Source organism: Brassica napus, chromosome A9, assembly GCF_020379485.1.
Source record: "Brassica napus cultivar Da-Ae chromosome A9, Da-Ae, whole genome shotgun sequence".
NCBI classification, from domain to species: Eukaryota; Viridiplantae; Streptophyta; class Magnoliopsida; order Brassicales; family Brassicaceae; genus Brassica; species Brassica napus.
In genome coordinates this window covers 29645040-29666935 of record NC_063442.1, presented here as the reverse complement: position 1 = coordinate 29666935, position 21896 = coordinate 29645040, and the positions used below count along the sequence as shown (strand labels likewise).

At 29.0% G+C, this 21896-nt stretch overlaps 3 protein-coding genes and 3 long non-coding RNA genes across 6 annotated transcripts; 1 reads left to right on the top strand and 5 right to left on the bottom strand.

The window, feature by feature from the left end:
- Positions 1–791: 791 nt before the first annotated feature.
- On the bottom strand, positions 792–2327 carry LOC106364754 (putative clathrin assembly protein At1g25240). Its single transcript, XM_013804272.3, has one exon. The coding sequence runs from the start codon at positions 2045–2047 to the stop codon at positions 911–913; it is 1137 nt and encodes a 378-aa protein (XP_013659726.2). The 5' UTR covers positions 2048–2327; the 3' UTR covers positions 792–910.
- Positions 2328–3717: 1390 nt separating this feature from the next.
- Positions 3718–4809, top strand: LOC106363326 (ADP-ribosylation factor GTPase-activating protein AGD12-like). The gene is made up of 4 exons (XM_048740494.1): positions 3718–3723; positions 4146–4300; positions 4375–4525; positions 4633–4809. Exons 1-4 carry the CDS (start codon positions 3718–3720, stop codon positions 4807–4809), a joined length of 489 nt encoding a protein of 162 aa, XP_048596451.1.
- A 143-nt stretch (positions 4810–4952) lies between these two features.
- On the bottom strand, positions 4953–5923 carry LOC106364755 (DNA-directed RNA polymerase III subunit RPC10). The gene is made up of 3 exons (XM_013804273.3): positions 5764–5923; positions 5574–5664; positions 4953–5328 (listed from the first exon to the last, which is right to left on the bottom strand). Exons 1-3 carry the CDS (start codon positions 5857–5859, stop codon positions 5204–5206), a joined length of 312 nt encoding a protein of 103 aa, XP_013659727.1. The 5' UTR covers positions 5860–5923; the 3' UTR covers positions 4953–5203.
- A 9968-nt stretch (positions 5924–15891) lies between these two features.
- Positions 15892–16755, bottom strand: LOC125577950. Its single transcript, XR_007316327.1, has 2 exons — positions 16220–16755; positions 15892–16106 (listed from the first exon to the last, which is right to left on the bottom strand). It is a non-coding gene; the product is annotated as an uncharacterized LOC125577950 (long non-coding RNA).
- A 1467-nt stretch (positions 16756–18222) lies between these two features.
- On the bottom strand, positions 18223–19343 carry LOC125577949. Its single transcript, XR_007316326.1, has 2 exons — positions 18551–19343; positions 18223–18437 (listed from the first exon to the last, which is right to left on the bottom strand). It is a non-coding gene; the product is annotated as an uncharacterized LOC125577949 (long non-coding RNA).
- Positions 19344–20401: 1058 nt separating this feature from the next.
- LOC111200575 lies at positions 20402–21467 on the bottom strand. Its single transcript, XR_007316325.1, has 2 exons — positions 20897–21467; positions 20402–20783 (listed from the first exon to the last, which is right to left on the bottom strand). It is a non-coding gene; the product is annotated as an uncharacterized LOC111200575 (long non-coding RNA).
- Between the last annotated feature and the right edge of the window lie 429 nt (positions 21468–21896).

The following is a 21896-nucleotide window of genomic DNA, read 5'->3' as shown; positions in this document are numbered from 1 at the left end:
ATATATATATGAATATAATGAAAATATATATAATTTTGAAAACCCAGTTAGACCGATTCGACCAGTCATCGAATAGTAATAATGAGTTGATATGTCTTGTCGAGTTTTTAAAACATTAATATTATGTTATTAATTATATGAGTAAGGTAGAAAACATTGATTAATTCTGAACAAATAATCACAGGTTTGAAAGCCATAACCAAACACATTGTTTGAGAAAATAAATATCAATATATAATAATTGTTTGGTATAACTTGTAGGGGGATTATCAAAGTCAATGTAAAAAAAGGACTTTAGAAGTTTCAGAAGCTACTAAGACCACCTCCAATGGTGAGTTTTAACAAAATCCTTAGCATTAAACTTATTATAATAATCTGTGGGACCCATTATATTTAAAAGTATGTGCCAAATTAATCATTAGGTAAGGATTAATCTTCCACAAATTCTTCACTGTACGCGGGTCCCATCGCCACGTGGGGACCCGCGATTGGCTCTTCCTTTTTTTTTTTTTTTTTTTTTTAAGTAAAAAAAAATAAAAGTAATAAAATAATAAGAAAACTTACCTTGGTTATCGAGATTGAGAGTTTCAGCATTGCTGATGCTCTAATATATCTCGTAGTAACAAAAATATATTGTTCTGAGGTATATTAATCAATATCCAGTTAATTTTTTTTTTTTTGACGTCGAACGGCCATTCTATTAGTCAATGTCCAGTTATTAACTAACAGATTTAACAAGGGAAAATATATCATATTCTCAAATGCCTAAATGAAATGTAAAAAATGTGTACTCAGAAATCCTGGGAATTTTGAGATATATCTAATGTTTATTATCATCCCCACATCCAACAAAAAGAGCATTATATCATAAGAGAACCAAGCAATAAAAAGGAATCTGATCAAATTGCCATTAGAAGGTTATTAAATCCGGTAACGTGTGAGTGAAGTAAACTGGCTCATCAATAACTATAAGAGGCAGCAGACTCGGATCCACGTTATACTCTCTATGTTGATCAGTTTCTTTAATATCCTTACATGTGAAACACAAGTCATCTTCGAAAACTTCCCATTTATCAGTTATGATTGTCTTGAACTCTGGTCTCTCCACTAATATGATACTCTTTTCTTCCTCTACTTCCTCTTGCTCGTCCTTTGTCTCCTCTTTCTCTTCGACTCCGTTAATGGCTTTCTCGATTGCTTCAATGCCTTCTTCGGGAATTCTGACAAACTTAGGGATGTCGTGAGCATTTGAGACACCAAATTCTTTGCAGAACTCAAAGTAGAGAGCTAGGTCTTCTCCTTGAGATGTAGCCTTCTTTACAATCTTGAGAGCCATCACAGCTTCGGCTTTTTCAGCACCTGGCTGGATCTTGATGAGAAGCTTGGCAATGGCGCTGCAGATTCTTCCATAAACGTCAAAGATCTCGAGGACAACGCAGTCCATGGCTTCAAGGATAAGCGTCTTCTTCATGTTCTCAGCCATGGGACGGATCTGGAGTAGCATATGGAGAAGAGACTGAAGCTTCTGGATCCTCTCAAGCTCTTGTTCAACAGAACCATCCTGAGTTTTTTTGCCCCGACCACGGATTTGTTCGGAAAAGAAGAAAGCGTACTGGTCAAGAAACGAGAAGTAGGCTCGGATAAAAGCGTTGAAACCCCAAGTCTTGCTTGGACGTGAATGACCGTCCGAGAAATCAGATAGGTCGAAAGGGAGGCGACGTATCTCTTGTAGGGACGTGACTTTGCAGCAAAGGACACCGTGGACAAGCATTAGGGCTTTCACGGCGACGATCCAGCTTCTTGTACGGTTAACCCTAGAGGAAAGCGCGTGAACAAGGGGCTTGAGGTTGGCGGGAGAGGAGCGGACCCATTTGTAGACACGGTGGGCATTGTGGTAGTCGACGGATAAGTCGTCGTGAGAGGTTGCGTGGATGACGGCGGAGTCAAGGTCAGGGTTGCGGAAGGAGGTTTTACGGGAGAAGCTGATGGAAAACAAGCTTTTACGGTCTTTGAGAGCACCGGAAGCTCGTTTCCACAGCTTCATCATCACCCTCCTCCTCCTCCTCCTCTTTTTGCGCTCTTTTCCTTTCTTCTCTTTCTCACAAACCCACCAAACGTTACCTTTGTCTCTATTTTAAGGTTTTAAATCTTTTGCCACCTTTGTTTTTGACCGTTGTAACCGGTTTTTCTTTTACTTTTTCCTTTTAATTTCAGACAGAAGCTGTATATAAATATAAGCTGGCACGTGTGATCCGCTTCATGTTTTTGCTTAGTTTTGTGCACGTCGGCCTTATTAGAGCATGATTAATGGGAGGTTTTTAGGGTGAAGTTATTAGCGGAATATAAGAAACCGTCTCTTAGCTTTTAACTAAAAAAACTAAGAACTGGCTTTTAAATAAGATATTTAAAAGACACAGTTTCATTACTTTTAATATATTATCTGATCAATCTTATGATGCTATAATTAAGAACTAAAGCTGGGAACATTCCAGAGGTCCAGAAGTACTCTACAAATCTTGAAATCTTAGTGATATATAATATTTGCGACTGTTAACAGTATCGTGGGTTTGTTAGGGTGAATCCTGACCTCAGTAGATTCGCAAAACTAAAGCATGTCGACTTTGCATAATTTCAGGCACCAAGTACTGGGCTTCAAAGATACAGAGAATAATACGTTGGCATATTTTATAGAAGCATATAGCTAAAAGCCTGAATGGCTGAAACTTACAATTACAAACCTCAAATGCAAAACCTCTAAAGACTAAAGGTACACGAGTGTTTTTTTTTGCTTAAAAATGTACACAAGAGTGTTACAAGATACACACGCCTTATATCATGATATTTGTCCATGCCCTTCAACAAGAAAAAAATGTGTCCCATTACACGAGAGCACACACCTTCTATCATGATTCTCTTTGGCCTTGTCAATCTAGCGCAGCGTACGAACTAGATAATCAGCTCAACCAAGGGATTTGATAATCTTCTTTGGGACCTGTTTCGTTCAATCAAGGGATCCAAAGAACCATGCTTGAGACCGGTTTCTTGTGTTGATGAATTTAATCAAATCAAAAACAAGGAAAAAGAGAAACTTTCTAGTTTATTAATTATCAAAAGCCAATAAACAAAGAAGCTAGCAATGTCAAAGCTTAAATATAGTCTCGTCTATGTCACAAACCGACTTAGAGAAAACCTAGGTTTGAAACTACGCTAGGCGTGAATCGGGAGGCTGGTCCAAACCTAGCGAATTACCGAAAAATCGGTGACTAAACGGGAAGTACACGGGGCCTAGTTTTCAAGCCTTTTACATGTACATTTCAATATATATATATAAGGGTATATGTAATATGTTACTATATAAGCAATGTGGCGTATTATATATTAAATTTTTGTAAGATAACTGAGTTGTAAACGTGGTGTAGTGGACAGTTATACAGCCGGACTCGGTAACTCTGGTTCAGGTATGACACAATATTGATTTGTGGAATTTTCATTTTTCATGACATCATTTGTGTTTTCATTACTGTGATGAAATTCTACAAATTTAGAGAAAATTCACATTCTGTAGTTACAATAATGGCTGGAGAATTCACAAAATGATCTTTAGGGTTTCTGATGATTATTAGGTTGCGTATTTACCAGGTAAAAGGAGAATAAAAGATCTTTTTAAACAACCTGATAACCGAGTCTGCGCTCTGATTGTAGCGCTCCTGATCCTAAATGGGCGTAAGTTTTTCACCCTCCTCCTCTTCATTTGTGATTACAACGTTTTTGCTATTGAAAGCTGCAAACTTTTCCAAGCCATTTGATCATATAATATGTCTAATCAAGTTAATATATTATGTCTTCATTTAGCTTGAAATTTATACGACCTTTGAATTCTCACCATTTTTGTAATCATCACAAAAAGCTACTACAACACATGCTTGTGTTTAAGTTGTGATTCTCTGCCTCTTTATGTTTCTTTCTTTTGTTTAATCAGTTTGTGGCTTCTTTCTCAGATCACCAAATATTGGAGTCTTCATTTGCTTAAAATGTTGATATGAAATATATAGCTTCTATGTGCTGTCCCTTCTCTTTATTACTCAGACAATATTATCTCTTCTTTGTTGTGTACTCATACATATAGTTTGGTATGGTTTTTACAGGTCTTGTCTGTGACACAAGATGAATGGTCTGATGAGGAAGTCGACTCCATGATTGAATATGCTTCTGCTAGTTCAATTTACGAAGCTTTTGTACCTGAAGGAAGCTATAAGCCTGGACCTGATGTTAGTCATGACCAGCGTATGAGATTCATTAGGTACTTATTCTAAAAGAACTTGTGACAGTACAAATCTATCATTCTTTCTAATGAGTTACTCAATCTTTGTTTAGGTCCAAGTATGAACATCAAGAGTTTTTGAGACCAAGCTTGCGGATAACTTCAGGGAAAGCTTGCTCAACAAAGAAACCATCTTTTCTTAACTCAAGTATTTCTACAAAGTTCATGGATAGTTTTCGCGCACATTCGTCATCAAAGAAGATAGTAAAGTCTCCAACATGCAATCTTTTTTACAAGTTTCTTCTTTTTATAAACTGAGATTTATAAGTTTGATTGAGGAAGGAATGGTAGAGTTTATTGGTTTGTTGAAGGTGACCGTTAAGAAAGGTACTAACTTAGCAATCAGAGACATGATGTCAAGTGATCCTTATGTTGTCTTGAATCTAGGGAGAGACGCAAATGATACCACGACTTGCGGAGGATCGTGGCGAGGTCAGCCTTCTTCCTCTGCTTATTGTTTCTCGAGGATCCTGACATTTTTGGTTTGAGGAAAATCATATCTGGAGGTTTAGCGGTCAGAGGAAGAAGAGGGAAGTTATTTAACAGCTGGTCAAAGTCAACAAACAAGACAAGATATGTACGTCATCGTTTTGTCCGAACAAAACTTTGCATAAGATTTGATTCGCAATCAAATACAAAGAAAATCCATTCAGATGAATGTTTCATTGTGGTTTATAAGAAACTGTAAACAAACATCAAAACTGCTTAAATCACACAGAAACATTCCCAAACAAAACAAAGGCAGATAACTCTGAAAGCTATCGAAAATTGCCAGTGTTACAAGTTACAAACAACAAACAAAAAAAAAACTCAAAAGAGCGAAATTAATGATTAGATAGATTGGCTTTCTTTTCTTGTGGATGGAAAAGTATAAAGGGATGATCATTCCTCGCGCCAAGTTTGCTCGCACTTGACGCATCTATAAAATCTCGATTCTGGCTCATCCGCTGAACGAATCTGCATTGTTTTAAAGTATGCCTTGTCGTGCCCGCATCTTGGACACGGTGCTGACAAACAAACACACAAAGAATCCAATAAATAAATGGTTATAATCAAATGGGATCCATTCTGTTTAACCAGCAAAAACAATTGAGATAAACGCTTTCATAACTAAGAGACATCAATGCTGTACTTTTGACTCACTAATTCAAGTGTTCTACCAATCTTTATTGATTTGCTATTTCTATCATCAACCAATCAACGATACATTAAGAATACTAACAGATCATTAACAGAAAAGCGAAAAGAATACCTTCAGTTTCAGGTCCTTTTGGTATATCATCTTTCTTCACAACCGGGTCAATTGATTTCTTAACCAGCAATTGCTTCTTCTTTATCTCAACCTGTCCAAAAAAAGCACCCAGAGAGAGAGAGATAAACGACTTGTACCTCTCAAACAAAGGGGTGGTTTTTGATTAGTTTAAGTAAGAATTAAGAAAAACCTGTCTTTCTATGCGGGCGATGTAAGGACATGTCGAGCAGAAGAACTGTGATTGACCGTAACGCAGCAAGTTCCCACATGTTGGACAGAACTCCATCTCGATCAACTCTGAAACAAGAAGTCTGTTTTTTTTCTAATCCAGCAACGACTGCGAGGTAAGGACAACATTAGGTGTCTTGCCCTAGGGCCCAATAGGAAGAGAGCCCAAAACATATTTATTTTTTGTTAAAAACAATTTTCATTTTTTAAGTTTTTGTTCTGATATCCAATATTAAAAAAGAATCCCAACATGTATATAGCCTTTTTATTTTATTTTGTTATTAAAAAAAACAACCTTATGATGCATCGTTGATTTAGGATAATCATAAGATATTTGTCTTTTAATTATCTTAGTTATTTTTATAATTATCTTAGTTAGTTATTATCTTTAAAACAATTTGTTAATTATTTGGTTTGCATATAAAATTATATGGTATCTGAAATTCAAAAAAATTAAGTTCAGTAATTAAAAGTATTTAAAGCATTCTACATGAGACATATAGAATAGAAAATCTAAAAATATAGTTATAATCTAAAGACATCTTAACATATTTCTCAAATGTTGATATTGTTATGCCTTCATGGAAGATGATAATACTTGCCACATTGTCAACCCCAACCGTACGTAAACTAAACGGAAATATAAACCTTAATCCAATGTCAACCTCAATTTTTCATAAACTAAACCCTAGTCACTAATCACTAAACCCTACATGGAATATAAACATTTATCCAATCTCAACCTCAATCTTTTATAAATTAAATCCAAATTTAAAAATGCAAATAATATGCATTTTTATTCTAAATGAGCATATAGAATGGAAAATGTAACAAACAATATAGCACATTACATATATATTATCCAAAATTTTGAAGTGTTTTTTTTTTTGGGTCAAATTTTGAAGTGTCTATAATTACATGGAATGACGTAATGCTTACACCAAATTCAGATTGATTGTAGAAAAAATAAATAAAGATTAATGGCATTAATAAAGGTGGAAGAGACAACATAATATGAATATCATTCTCATTCAACATCACAATGTTTTCTATTTTATTTGATGTCATAATAAATTATGTTCTATTTACGTTTAATATATTATTTTTTCTTTACAAAATTATATATAGACTAATATAAATCACATGTATACATCAATATAAAACTCATATCAATAGAACATGTAACAATAAAGAACAAGATTGAAACCCTTTCTTTCAAGCATCAAATAAAATATAACTTACTAAATAATACATTATATAATAATAAACATGAAAAATAAGAGAAGAGTTATTTCATTTCATAAAATAGTGGAGAAATACTATTACCCTTCCAGCTCATCCATGAAAAAACCTGAAGAACACAATGAAAAAGAAGCACATGTTAGTATACAAGTTGGAAGGAAATGTTAGCATATAAGATAGGCTACTAGTATATAAATTAATTTATGCTTAGGTTAAATGTTTAGTTGTGTCAATCGAAAATAGTCTATGCGAGTAAATGACAAGTTTAACTAGTACCCTATCTCATATGGAGTTTGGAAAATGACAAGTTATATTTCAGTTACGATGTCAAATATAAGAATTTGGAGTTTGGAAAATGACAAGTTTAACTGCAACTATGATTTTGTTCGGACTGTCAAAAAAAGCTATAAATGATCCCAAATCATATAAACTATTCTGAAAACTCAAAATAATTTTTACCAAAGCGTCAATAGGGTTTTGTTTTTGTTTTAAAATTTTTACTAAATCATCTCATTTACTCAAAACCCTCCCAAATCTCACCATAACTAAAATCCCTCCAAGCATTCTCAAATTCCCAATTCAATACACCCTCCTTAGAGTTTTGAGTTAAAGGATGAGGATTTGAGATTAAATTTTAAAAATTTATAAAATAAAAAATAAATATTAAAAAATTAAAAATAAAATTTTTTAAAAGAGTTTCAAAAAGTATTTCGAATTACAAAAAGAAAATTTGAAAAAATAATAAAAAAAAATCAAAAGAATTTTTTTCTAAAAAAGTTGGAATTTGAAAACATATAATCTGAAAATATATAAAAAATGAAACATTTTGGTCATTTTTCTCCTTAGGACCTATTTTTGTGATAAAAACTTGAAAATGGTCCGTTTATGAAAATTGTCTTTATACAGTAGAACCTCTATAAATTAATAATGTTAGAAATTTGAAATTTTATTAATTTATAGAGATATTAATTTATAAATTTTTTATATTTTAATTTCTTATTTTAAGATATATTTATTTTAAGATAAAAATATACATTAATTATTATTTTCTGAAATTTGAAATTTATATTCATATTATTATATTACTTGGTGTATATTATATATATTGCATAGAAAATATACATTAATTATTAAGTTCGTCCGACGACTTACATTGAAGTTGTCCATGATTTTATTCTGAGATTTAGAAAAAAATGATTATTTGTTTTATTTTTCAATTGCAAAACTAACCTGAGACGATTTACATGGAAGTCGTCTAGGTGTAACAAAATATGGATTTTAAAATTTTTCTATTGGACGACTTACGTGTAAGTCGTCTAGAAAAAGTCAAATTTCTGACAGAATCTGGTCAAATGCATAACTAACGTCTCGAGTTTTTTTTTTAATAAACAAAGATGGACGACTTCCATGTAAGTCGTCTAGGTTAAAAATCAATTGCAAAACTAACCTAAATGGACGACTTCCTAGAAGTCTACCAGACGACCTCCGTGGAAATCGTATGTGTCAATGTTTAATAAACTTTTATTTTCTCTAAAACTGTAAAGATTTTTTTAATTTTTTTTGTTAATTCATGTATATTAGTCAATATTGGGGCTACTGAATGAAATTTATAACCTAATTAGTGATATTTATCAGGTTACCAACATTCATGCTTAGTAAAGTTTCTAGCTAATCTACGTTAGTTTTTGTAAATTTGTTAAGTAACTTTAAGATATGTTTATTTAACTTCAAAAATATCAAGTAATATGGTTTAATGTGTCTTCTCAGATCATAAGATATACTTTTTACTTATGTATCTAATGAAAGTGTTCTAACTTTGAATCTTTTGTGAATTTGACTAAGTTTTCTTGAGAATTTTTCTCTCTTACCTGTAATAAATTTGATTAATTTTTTGTGTTATTGTGTTTTGCTATTGAAGTTGTATCAATAACTTAATTATGTCAAGTAATTTTGGCAAGGTAATATTGTAGAAATGAACATATTTACCAAATTTTTCATTAATATCTCTTCAAATTTACAAAAAAAAAGAGTCACAACTAAAGGAGTACACATGCAAATCACAAAACAGACCACAAACGAAACTATTATAGTTCATTCCTCTACAAATACAAGCTTAGACTCCACTTGATATAGAAGAAGACCCCGTCAGAAGACTTCCTGGAAGTCGTCTGGAAGACTTCTTTGAAGTCGTCTAGAAGACTTCTGGAAAACTTATTGAAGTCGTCTTCTAGCGCATTATATTTTAAAAGACTTCCGAGAAGACTTCCCATAGGTCTTCTAAAGTCTGATCCAGATCTGAAAAACATGTATATCAAATCCAGATCTGAAAAACCTGCATATCATATCAATAAACGTTCAAATGGCTTAAAAACAGAGAAAATAAGTGAAAAATTAGATAGACATACTTTTATAGAACACACAAAATACATATCCAAGTGGAAGATGAGAACCATCTGATTAAAAACCTGCAACAAAAAGATAGATTATTGAGAAATACATGAGACAATAATGAAAAATTCATATAAAATTTAGTATTTTCAAGTCAAAGAGATTATAGTGGGTTTGAAGAGTTTTAGTTTAGGAAAAATGTATGAATTTTATGCAACATGAAGTTACCAAATGAAGAAAAATCAGACATAAAAACATACCAAAACGCTCAAATCTATTATGAAAGGAAGACATGAGAGAAGGCCCTGTGAGAAGACTTCTTGGAAGTCGTCTGGAAGACTTCCTGAAAGATGTCTGAAAGTCTTCTAGCCCATAAGTCTTCCAGATCTGAAAAACCTGCATATCCCGAATCCAGATCTGAAAAACATCCATCTCCAAAAACGTTCAAACGGCATAAAAATAGAAAAAATGAGTGAAAGATTAGATAGATCTACCTTTATAGAACACACAAAAATACATATATAAAATTAATAAATATATCTTTAAATGAGTGAAAGATGAGAACCATGTGATGAAAAACCTGCAAAACAAGATAAACTAGTGAGAAAGACTTGAGAAAAAAACAATAAATTAATATAAGGTTTGGTGCTTATAAATTCAAAGAGATTAGAGAGTTTTAGAATGAGGAACATACCATTTTTGTTACAGCCATTTGAGAGGAGGAGAGAAAATGTGTAAATGTTTCTTTATATATGGAGACAAAAATTCTAGGTTAAATATTTTCGATCAGAAGACTTACTAGACGACGTACTTGTAAGTCGCCCACAAGACTTCAATATTTTTAGAGGGGAACTAAAAATTTTTTAGCGGGAGTTAGAAGACTTTCAGAGAAGTCTTCTAATCGCCAGATAACTTACATGTTAGTCGTCTAGACCCTAAACATAACTCCTAAAGTAAATTAACTAACTAAACACTTCATAAAATCAAATTAAAGTTAAAAGTGTTTATTTCAGGTTACGTTTGCAACGGATTGTTCTCAATTGGTGAAGATGGTTTCGGAACCAGAAGAATGGCCAGCATTTGAAAGCTACCTGGAAGATATCAAGCTTTTACGAAGAAGCTTCATCAACTCAGACGTCGTCCATGTACCCCGAACGGAGAACCTAAGGGCGGATAGCTTGGCACGTTGTGCTAGGAAACAACCGTCTTTCGTCGTTCATATGGATGCAGAGTTGCCGATTTGGTTTACAGAGTCAATATGAGTCTGTGAATGTCTTGCTGTCAAAAAAAAAAAAAAGTTAAAAGTGTTTACTATACACATGAATAATCACATGTAGTAAAAATTTAATTTAAAAAAAAACATTTAAACTTTCCAAAATCTAACCCTAAGAATACATACAATACTACAACATATGTTGCCAAACCCTAGACTAAAGTATATAATGATTCACTACTTTCACTCATCTATGTTGAAAACAGTTTAATTTTATTATATCTTAATTTGTATCACTAAAAACTATTTATAATTACGTGATTTTAATTTTTCGCTTATCAAATTACTTTTTACAAAATTTATAAAATTATTTTTAAGATCAACTATATCAGACGACTTCCGTGGACATCGTCCAAAAGACTTAACAGAATCTCAGAAGACTCAGAAGACTTAGCGGGGCTATATTCGTAAAAATGAATTCTTTTTTTTTGTTTGGTCACAAGAGGCTGGCTGTAATTTCACAATGCTTTTGGGTTACTTTTGCATTTGATTCAAGTTTGGGTATACTTTTGCAATCAAAATCAAGTTTTGAATCATATTTGGTAAATCCCCCATAATTTTATGCCTTAGATTTATTAAATGGTAAACTGAAATTTATTTTAAATAATTTTTAACTGAGAATTCAGATATGCTTTGGTATTTTAATTATAGTCATATTAAGTTCTACAAACATAAAAACATAAGAAATCCTGGCACACATTTACTACAGTGAAATAATATTATAGGTTATAGTTTGTATAACAGTTTTATTTTCTGAAAAAATATATTTTATAGATTGATAAATAAATAAAAATATATTCTCTTTTATATGAAAAATATAACTTTACTTAAGAAATATATATATATATAATATAGGAAAAACATAGATTTCCTAAAGAAATATATATAATAGTCAAAATATTGTATGGAGTATTATTAGATAAAAAATAATATGACATAAGATTTTACACGTTTTGTATCTAATTAGAACTAGCGCCGAGACGGCAATTATATTATTTAATGGTTACCAAAAAGACACATTTTACGTGAAAATCACTTAAACAAATAGTAGTCTAAACTACAATTTGCCAAGATACAACACGACAACAGTGTCACTAATATATTTTGCTTTATTGACCAATTCATCTTCAAAATCAAGAAGACAAACATTTCTCATCAATAAACTTGTCAATATCAATAATATATTGTTTCCTATAAGACGTATAAACACCAAACCATGTATTTTCAGTTATTTTACAATAAAAATTCTGCAATTAATAATGGTGTAAATATGGTATAGTATTAGTTTACCAAAACTTTCTGTTTATATTCAAATAAAAATCATTATTGTCATAGGTTATATATTAAATAATCAAAACTTTCCCTTTCATCATGTTTTTTTAAGATTATTTGGGTTATATAAGAATATGTATCATATAATGTAAATGTGTTTTATATGTAAATGATAAAACAATATAAAAATGTTTCGAATTGTTAAGATTAATTAGAGATTGACTTCATGGTAAAAATTACAATGATTTTTAATTATAAAATTTTTATATATAAGTTATTATTATAAAACTTTAATGAGACCATATTTGAAAAGACCTCCACCATTGTGAGTTTTTATAGAATATATTATCTTAATAATTGTGTTATATTTTGAATCAGTCCAATTCACACTGTCGGGCAACCATATTTGAAAAGACCTCCACCATTGTGAGTTTTTGATCAATCTCACATAGCGCTTTGGTTGCCCGACAGTGTGAATTGTTGCTGCAACACCAAACATTCTTTGGTGTTTTAGAGCATGTTGGTTTGGGCCCTCTGTTGAGGTTGGCGCCTGTATAAAATTTAAAACTTAAAAAAGGTAAGAAGATGAGAGAGGATATTATTATTATTTTAATGATAATGATAATAGGGGATTGGACGAAATGTAAGCAATATATGACATACATTCATGACAACTAGCAAGAAACACTAGAACAATACAAAATATAGCAAATTTAGATGTTGACATTGTAACTCCTCACTGTAAATAAATACTTTGTGTGTTTATTGTAGAAAACCTTAAATGTGAACATATACGGGAAAACGGCCGATTCCACCATGAACTTGATGTCTCCATTGTTTTCATACACAAACTATTGAATCAAGCCAAAACCACCACGGACTAAGTTTAATTTTGAATTTCAGACATGAACTTTTCTAATCAGGTTAATCACTACATAACCGATTCTGATTTCGGTTTAATTAGCTTCGGGTGCTGACATGGCACACACGAGGCTGGAATGGTATTGGTCGGTTTAAAATTAGACCAAATTATTTTTTTTTTCAATTTGCATTGACAAAACGTCGTCGTTTTGTCATCTGAAGTTAAAAAAAAATTGGGAAAATTAAAATTAGGGTTCATCGTGATTTTAGAAAAACAGCACAAAGAAGAGACGACATGGGAGTCTGAAATCAAAGAACAGAAGAGTAATCGTAGGATATTTCGAGTTCGAGTGGGCAAATTGAACCGAGAAGTGTTTCTGTGACTAGCGAGTCTGAAAGATGAGGTATGTCGAGTTATTTCAATGAATGAAAATTTTGGAATTTTTATACATATTAGGGTAAGATGTCGTATGGGATTTGTTTATCTAACCTTTTGGTGCCATTTTTATGTAAATTATAGTTCTCAGGAAGACAGACTGATCACCTTTGGCTGCTACTATGGTGGAAAAATTGAAGAGGTTGATGGTAAAGATCTTTACAATGGTGGTGGTTATAGGATAATGGAAGCTTATCCTAGTCGTTTATTTCCAGAGCTCATGAACCAACTACCCATAAGTCTCTATGGTCAAAGAGTGTGGTTTAAGTTTCCATATGAAAGTTTAGAAGAACGACACTTGATAAGAAATGGTGACGTTCAGTTCAACAAGATGTGTAGAGCTTCAGTATGGGTAGATTCAGTCGATATCTTTGTTGAGCCAAAGACAGAAGGAGATGAGTCAAGAGCTGAGAACGAGAGAGAGGAGACAGAGAGGTATGAGGCAGATTCAGAGGCCGAGAGATATGAGGCCGAGAGGAATGAACACCAATTTGATGAAGAAGCAAGAGTAGAAAGGAATGTGGCTGATTTTGTTGATGAAGATTTTGATGAGTATGCTACACCTTTATGTTCAGACGATGATGAAGATGGTGTTGAAAGAGATGGGTATTTGAGGTACATAAAAGGCAGTGGTGATCTGAAATTAAGACAAGCTTTTGAGAATTTGGAAGCTTTCAAAAAAGCTATGGTTGACTATGTGCTAAAGCATAGATGGGATATTAAGTATGTGCGTTGGGAGAAAGACAAATCAGAATTGAAGTTTCAAAAACTTTGAAAACTATATTTAGGATTATCCGGAAAAGCAGTTTTAAAATGATTGGTTAGTTTTATTTTTTAAATTAAAATATTTATTTTAAATTTTATTCCAAACATTTATTTTAACTTTTGCTACGAGTGACATCACCTTATAATACCATTTAGCGACAACCATATATACGCAATATTGAATGATTAAATATGTGGATAAAATCAACTAGCGACAGAATTAGCTACCAAATTAGCGTTTACTAATTTCTGTTCAATAACCTTAAATCTGAACATGTATATATGCCTAAAAAATGTTGTACCAAGATGATCCGAAAAACTAGATATTTTTATCTTAATTTTTTTCCGTTATATTCCAAATCATTTATGTTAAATAGTTGTTCCAAATGTTCATTTTATTCTGATAGGATATATCACCACATAAAATTACCAATTAATGACATATATATATATGTGTGTGTGTCTAATTTTGAAAATTCAAATATGTGGCCAAAAGTAATTAGCAACTACAATTTTATTTACTAATTTCATATAGTTTAAAAAAATATTCTTCAATTCTTAATGGGTAATATATAGATATAATGAAATTCATGCATACATTTACAGAAGTGAAATAATATTATAAGTAATAGTTTGTATAACAGTTCTTATTTTCTCAAAAAATATTTTATAGATTCATAAATAAATAAAAATATATTCTTAGTTCTATGAAAAATATAGATTTACTTAAGAATATATATATATATATATATATATATTAGGAAAAACATAGATTTCCTTAACAAATATATATATATATAATAGTCAAAATATTGAATGGAATATTTTAATATAAAATATAATATGACATAAGATTTTCAAATTATGTATCTAATTAGAACTTGCACCGAGACGGCCATTATATTATATATTGGTTACCAAAAAGATACGTTTTACGTGAAAATCATTTAAACATATAGTAGCCTAAACAACCATTTGCCAAGATACAACACGACAACAGTGTCAGTAATATATTTTGCACTATTGCTCAACTCATCTTCAAAATCAATAAGAAAAACATTTCTCATCAATAACCTTGTCAATATCCATAATATATTGTTTCCTATAAGACGTATAAACACCAAATCATGTCTTTTTATTTATTTTACAATAAAAATTCTGCAGTTATTAATGGTGTAAATATGATATAGTATTAGTTTACCAAAACATTCTGTTTATATTCAAATAAAAATCATTATTGTCATGGATGATATACTAAATAATCTAAACTTTCCCTTTCATCATGTTTTTTAAAGATTATTTGATGTCTTTAAAATTATGTGTCATATTATGTAAATGTGTTTTATATGTAAAATATAAAACAATATAAAAATGTTTCGATTTCTTAAGAATAATTAGAGATTGACTTCTTTGTGAAAATTACAATGATTTTTTTTAATTATACAAATTTTACATATTATTTATTATTATAAAACTTTAATGAGACCATATTTGAAAAGACCTCCACCATTGTGAATTTTATAGAATATATTATCTTATATAATTGTGTCATATTTTGAATCAGCCCAACCCGCGACTGGTGATAACTATTAATATTGGTGTTAGTTATTTTATAAATTCTATACTATGTTCTGAAAAATATATATTTTACTTTATTTTATAAGCCAATTGTTTACAACATTTAAATTCAGTTAGACAGTCTAAAATAATTTTATTCTCAATTTTACATAACATTTATAAACTTCTAAAATACAATTGAAGAAAGCCATAAACAACAATATATATTTCGATCTCTTTCGAAGGTATACCAAATTATTTAGTTCATAATACTAGATTCTTATTTGGAATAAGAATTACTATTTATTATTCGAATTTAGACTAATGGAAGTACAAAAATATTTGGAATAAATAATTATAGAAGTTCTCTTCAGAAAAATTCAACCGCGGACCCAACAAATCTTCTCACATAGCGCTTTGGTTTTCCGACAGTGTGAATTGTTGCTGCAACACCAAACATTCTTTGGTGTTTTAGAGCATGTTGGTTTGGGCCCTCTGTTGAGGTTGGCACCTGTATAAAATTTAAAACTTAAAACAATTAAAAAGATGATAGAGGATATTATTATTATTTTAATGATAATGATAAAAAGGGATTAGACGAAATGTAAGAAATATATGACATACATTCATGACAACTAGCAAGAAACACCAGAACAATATAAAATATAGCAAATTTAGATGCTGACATTGTAACTCTTCACTGTAAATAAATATTTTGTGTGTTTATTGTAGAAAACCTTAAATGTGAACATATACATATATATAAGTCTTTGAAAACTATTTTTAGGATTATCCGGAAAAACAGTTTTAAAATGATTGGTTAGTTTTATTTTTTTTAATTTTATTCCAAACATTTATTTTAATTTTTGTTACGATATGTCATCACCTTAAAATACCATTTAGCGACAACCATATATACGCAACGTTGAATGATTAAATATGTGGATAAAATCAACTAGCAATAGATTAGCTACCAAATTAGCATTTACTAATTTCTCTTCAATAACCTTAAATATGGACATGTATATATGCCACAAATAACGTTGTACTAAGATGATCCGAAAAACTAGAAATTATAATTTTTTATTATTTTTATTTTCGTTATATTCCAAAACATTTATGTTAAATAGTTGTTCCAAATTTTTCATTTTAGTTCTGATAGGATATATCACCACATAAAATTACCAATTAATGACATATATATATATATGTGTGTGTGCGTGTCTAATTTTGAAAATTTAAATATGTGGCCAAAAGTAATTAGCAACTACAATTTTATTTACTAATTTCATATAGTTAAAAAAATATTCTTCAATTCGTAATGGGTAATTTATATATATATATATATATAATGAAATTCATGCATACATTTACAGAAGTGAAATAATATTATAAGTAATAGTTTGTATAACAGTTCTTATTTTCTCAAAAAAATATTTTATAGATTCATAAATAAATAAAAATATATTCTTAGTTCTATGAAAAATATAGATTTACTTAAGAATATATATATATATATATATATATATATTATAGGAAAAAACAAAGATTTCCTTAAGAAATATATATATATAATAGTCAAAATATTGTATGGAATATTTTAATATAGAATATAATATGACATAAGATTTTCAAATTATGTATCTAATTAGAATTTGCACCGAGACGGCCATTATATTATATATTGGTTACCAAAAAGATACGTTTTACGTGAAAATCATTTAAACAAATAGTAGCTTAAACTACCATTTGCCAAGATACAACACGACAACAGTGTCAGTAATATATTTTGCATTATTGCTCAACTCATCTTCAAAATCAATAAGACAAACATTTCTCATCAATAACCTTGTCAATATCCATAATATATTGTTTCCTATAAGACGTATAAACACCAAATCATGTCTTTTTAGTTATTTTACAATAAAAATTCTGCAGTTAATAATGGTGTAAATATGGTATAGTATTAGTTTACCAAAACATTCTGTTTATATTCAAATAAAAATAATTATTGTCATGGATTATATACTAAATAATCTAAACTTTCCCTTTCATCATGTTTTTTAAAGATTATTTGATGTCTTTAAGATTATGTATCATATTATGTAAATGTGTTTTATATGTAAAATAATAAAACAATATAAAAATGTTTCAATTTTTTAAGAATAATTAGAGATTGACTTATTTGTGAAAATTACAATGATTTTTTTAATTATACAAATTTTACATATTATTTATTATTATAAAACTTTAATGAGACCATATTTGAAAAGACCTCTACCATAGTGAATTTTATAGAATATATTATCTTAAATAATTGTGTCATATTTTGAATCAGCCCAACCCGCGACTGGTGATAACTATTAATATTGGTGTTAGTTATTTTATAAATTCTATACTATGTTCTGAAAAATATATATTTTATTTTATTTTATAAGCCAATTGTTTACAACATTTAAATTCAGTTAGACAGTCTAAAATAATTTTATTCTCAATTTTACATAACATTTATAAACTTCTAAAATACAATTGAAGAAAGCCATAAACAACAATATATATTTCGATCTCTTTCGAAGGTATACCAAATTATTTAGTTCATAATACTAGATTCTTATTTGGAATAAGAATTACTATTTATTATTCGAATTTAGACTAAAGGAAGTACAAAAATATTTGGAATATATAATTATAGAAGTTCTCTTCAGAAAAATTCAACCGCGGACCCAACAAATCTTCTCACATAGCGCTTTGGTTTCCCGACAGTGTGAATTGTTGCTGCAACACCAAACATTCTTTGGTGTTTTAGAGCATGTTGGTTTGGGCCCTCTGTTGAGGTCGGCACCTGTATAAAATTTAAAACTTAAAAAAATTAAAAAGATGATAGATGATATTATTATTATTTTAATGATAATGATAAAAGGGGATTAGACGAAATGTAAGAAATATATGACATACATTCATGACAACTAGCAAGAAACATCAGAACAATACAAAATATAGCAAATTTAGATGCTGACATTATAACTCTTCACTGTAAATAAATATTTTGTGTGTTTATTGTAGAAAACCTTAAATGTGAACATATACATATATATAACTCTTTGAAAACTATTTTTAGGATTATCCGAAAAACAGTTTTAAAATGATTGGTTTGTTTTATTTTTTTTTAATTTTATTCCAAACATTTATTTTAATTTTTGTTACGATATGTCATCACCTTAAAATACCATTTAGCGACAACCATATATACGCAACGTTGAATGATTAAATATGTGGATAAAATCAACTAGCAATAGATTAGCTACCAAATTAGCATTTATTAATTTCTCTTCAATAACCTTAAATATGGACATGTATATATGCCACAAAAAACGTTGTACTATGATGATCCGAAAAACTAGAAATTATAATTTTTTATTATTTTTATTTTCGTTATATTCCAAAACATTTATGTTAAATAGTTGTTCCAAATTTTCATTTTAGTTCTGATAGGATATATCACCACATAAAATTACCAATTAATGACATATATATATATATATATATATATATATATATATGTGTGTGGCTAATTTTGAAAATTTAAATATGTGGCCAAAAGTAATTAGCAACTACAATTTTATTTACTAATTTCTTATAGTTAAACAAAATATTCTTCAATTCTTAATGGGTAATATATAGATATAATGAAATTCATGCATACATTTACAGAAGTGAAATAATATTATAAGTAATAGTTTGTATAACAGTTCTTATTTTCTAAAAAAAAAATATTTTATAGATTCATAAATAAATAATAATATATTCTTAGTTCTATGAAGAATATAGATTTACTTAAGAATATATATATATATATATATATATATATATATATATTATAAGAAAAATATAGATTTCCTTAACAAATATATATATATATAATAGTCAAAATATTGTATGGAATATTTTAATATAAAATATATTATGACATAAGATTTTCAAATTATGTATCTAATTAGAACTTGCACCGAGACGGCCATTATATTATATATTGGTTACCAAAAAGATACGTTTTACGTGAAAAACATTTAAACAAATAGTAGCCTAAACTACCATTTGCCAAGATACAACACGACAACAGTGTCAGTAATATATTTTGCATTATTGCTCAACTCATCTTCAAAATCAATAAGACAAACATTTCTCATCAATAACCTTGTCAATATCCATAATATATTGTTTCCTATAAGACGTGTAAATGCCAAATCATGTCTTTTTAGTTATTTTAGAATAAAAATTCTGCAGTTAATAATGGTGTAAATATGGTATAGTATTAGTTTACCAAAACATTCTGTTTATATTCAAATAAAAATCATTATTGTCATGGATTATATACTAAATAATCTAAACTTTCCCTTTCATCATGTTTTTTAAAGATTATTTGATGTCTTTAAGATTATGTATCATATTATGTAAATGTGTTTTATATGTAAAATTATAAAACAATATAAAATTGTTTCGATTTTTTAAGAATAATTAGAGATTGACTTATTTGTGAAAATTACAATGATTTTTTTAATTATACAAATTTTACATATTATTTATTATTATAAAACTTTAATGAGACCATATTTGAAAAGACCTCCACCATTGTGAATTTTATAGAATATATTATCTTAAATAATTGTGTCATATTTTGAATCATCCCAACCCGCGACTGGTGATAACTATTAATATTGGTGTTAGTTATTTTATAAATTATATACTATGTTCTGAAAAATATATATTTTATTTTATTTTATAAGCCAATTGTTTACAACATTTAAATTCAGTTAAACAGTCTAAAATAGTTTTATTCTCAATTTTACATAACATTTATAAACTTCTAAAATATAATTGAAGAAAGCCATAAACAAAAATATATATTTCGATCTCTTTCGAAGGTATATCAAATTATTTAGTTCATAATACTAGATTCTTATTTGGAATAAGAATTACTATTTATTATTCGAATTTAGACTAATGGAAGTACAAAAATATTTGGAATAAATAATTATAGAAGTTCTCTTCAGAAAAATTCAACCGCGGACCCAACAAATCTTCTCACATAGCGCTTTGGTTTCCCGACAGTGTGAATTGTTGCTGCAACACCAAACATTCTTTGGTGTTTTAGAGCATGTTGGTTTGGGCCCTCTGTTGAGGTCGGCACCTGTATAAAATTTAAAACTTACAAAAATTAAAAAGATGATAGAGGATATTATTATTATTTTAATGATAATAATAAAAGGGGATTAGACGAAATGTAAGAAATATATGACATACATTCATGACAACTAGCAAGAAACACCAGAACAATACAAAATATAGCAAATTTAGATGCTGACATTATAACTCTTCACTGTAAATAAATATTTTATGTGTTTATTGTAGAAAACCTTAAATGTGAACATATACATATATATAAGTCTCTGAAAACTATTTTTAGGATTATCCGGAAAAACAGTTTTAAAATGATTGGTTAGTTTTTTTTTAAAATTTTATTCCAAACATTTATCTTAATTTTTGTTACGATATGTCATCACCTTAAAATACCATATAGCAACAACCATATATACGCAACGTTGAATGATTAAATATGTGGATAAAATCAACTAGCAATAGATTAGCTACCAAATTAGCATTTACTAATTTATCTTCAATAACCTTAAATATGGACAGGTATATATGCCACAAAAAACGTTTTACTAAGATGATCCGAAAAACTAGAAATTATAATTTTTTATTATTTTTATTTTCGTTATATTCCAAAACATTTATGTTAAATAGTTGTTCCAAATTTTCATTTTAGTTCTGATAGGATATATCACCACATAAAATTACCAATTAATGACATATATATACATATATATATATGTGTGTGTGTCTAATTTTGAAAATTTAAATATGTGGCCAAAAGTAATTAGCAACTACAATTTTATTTACTAATTTCATATAGTTAAAAAAAATATTCTTCAATTCTTAATAGGTAATATATAGATATAATGAAATTCATGCATACATTTACAGAAGTGAAATAATATTATAAGTAATAGTTTGTATCACAGTTCTTATTTTCTCAAAAAAAATATTTTATAGATTCATAAATAAATAAAAATATATTCTTAGTTCTATGAAAAATATAGATTTACTTAAGAATATATATATATTATAGGAAAAACATAGATTTCCTTAACAAATATATATATATATATATAATAGTCAAAATATTGTATGGAATATTTTAATATAGAATATAATATGACATAAGATTTTCAAATTATGT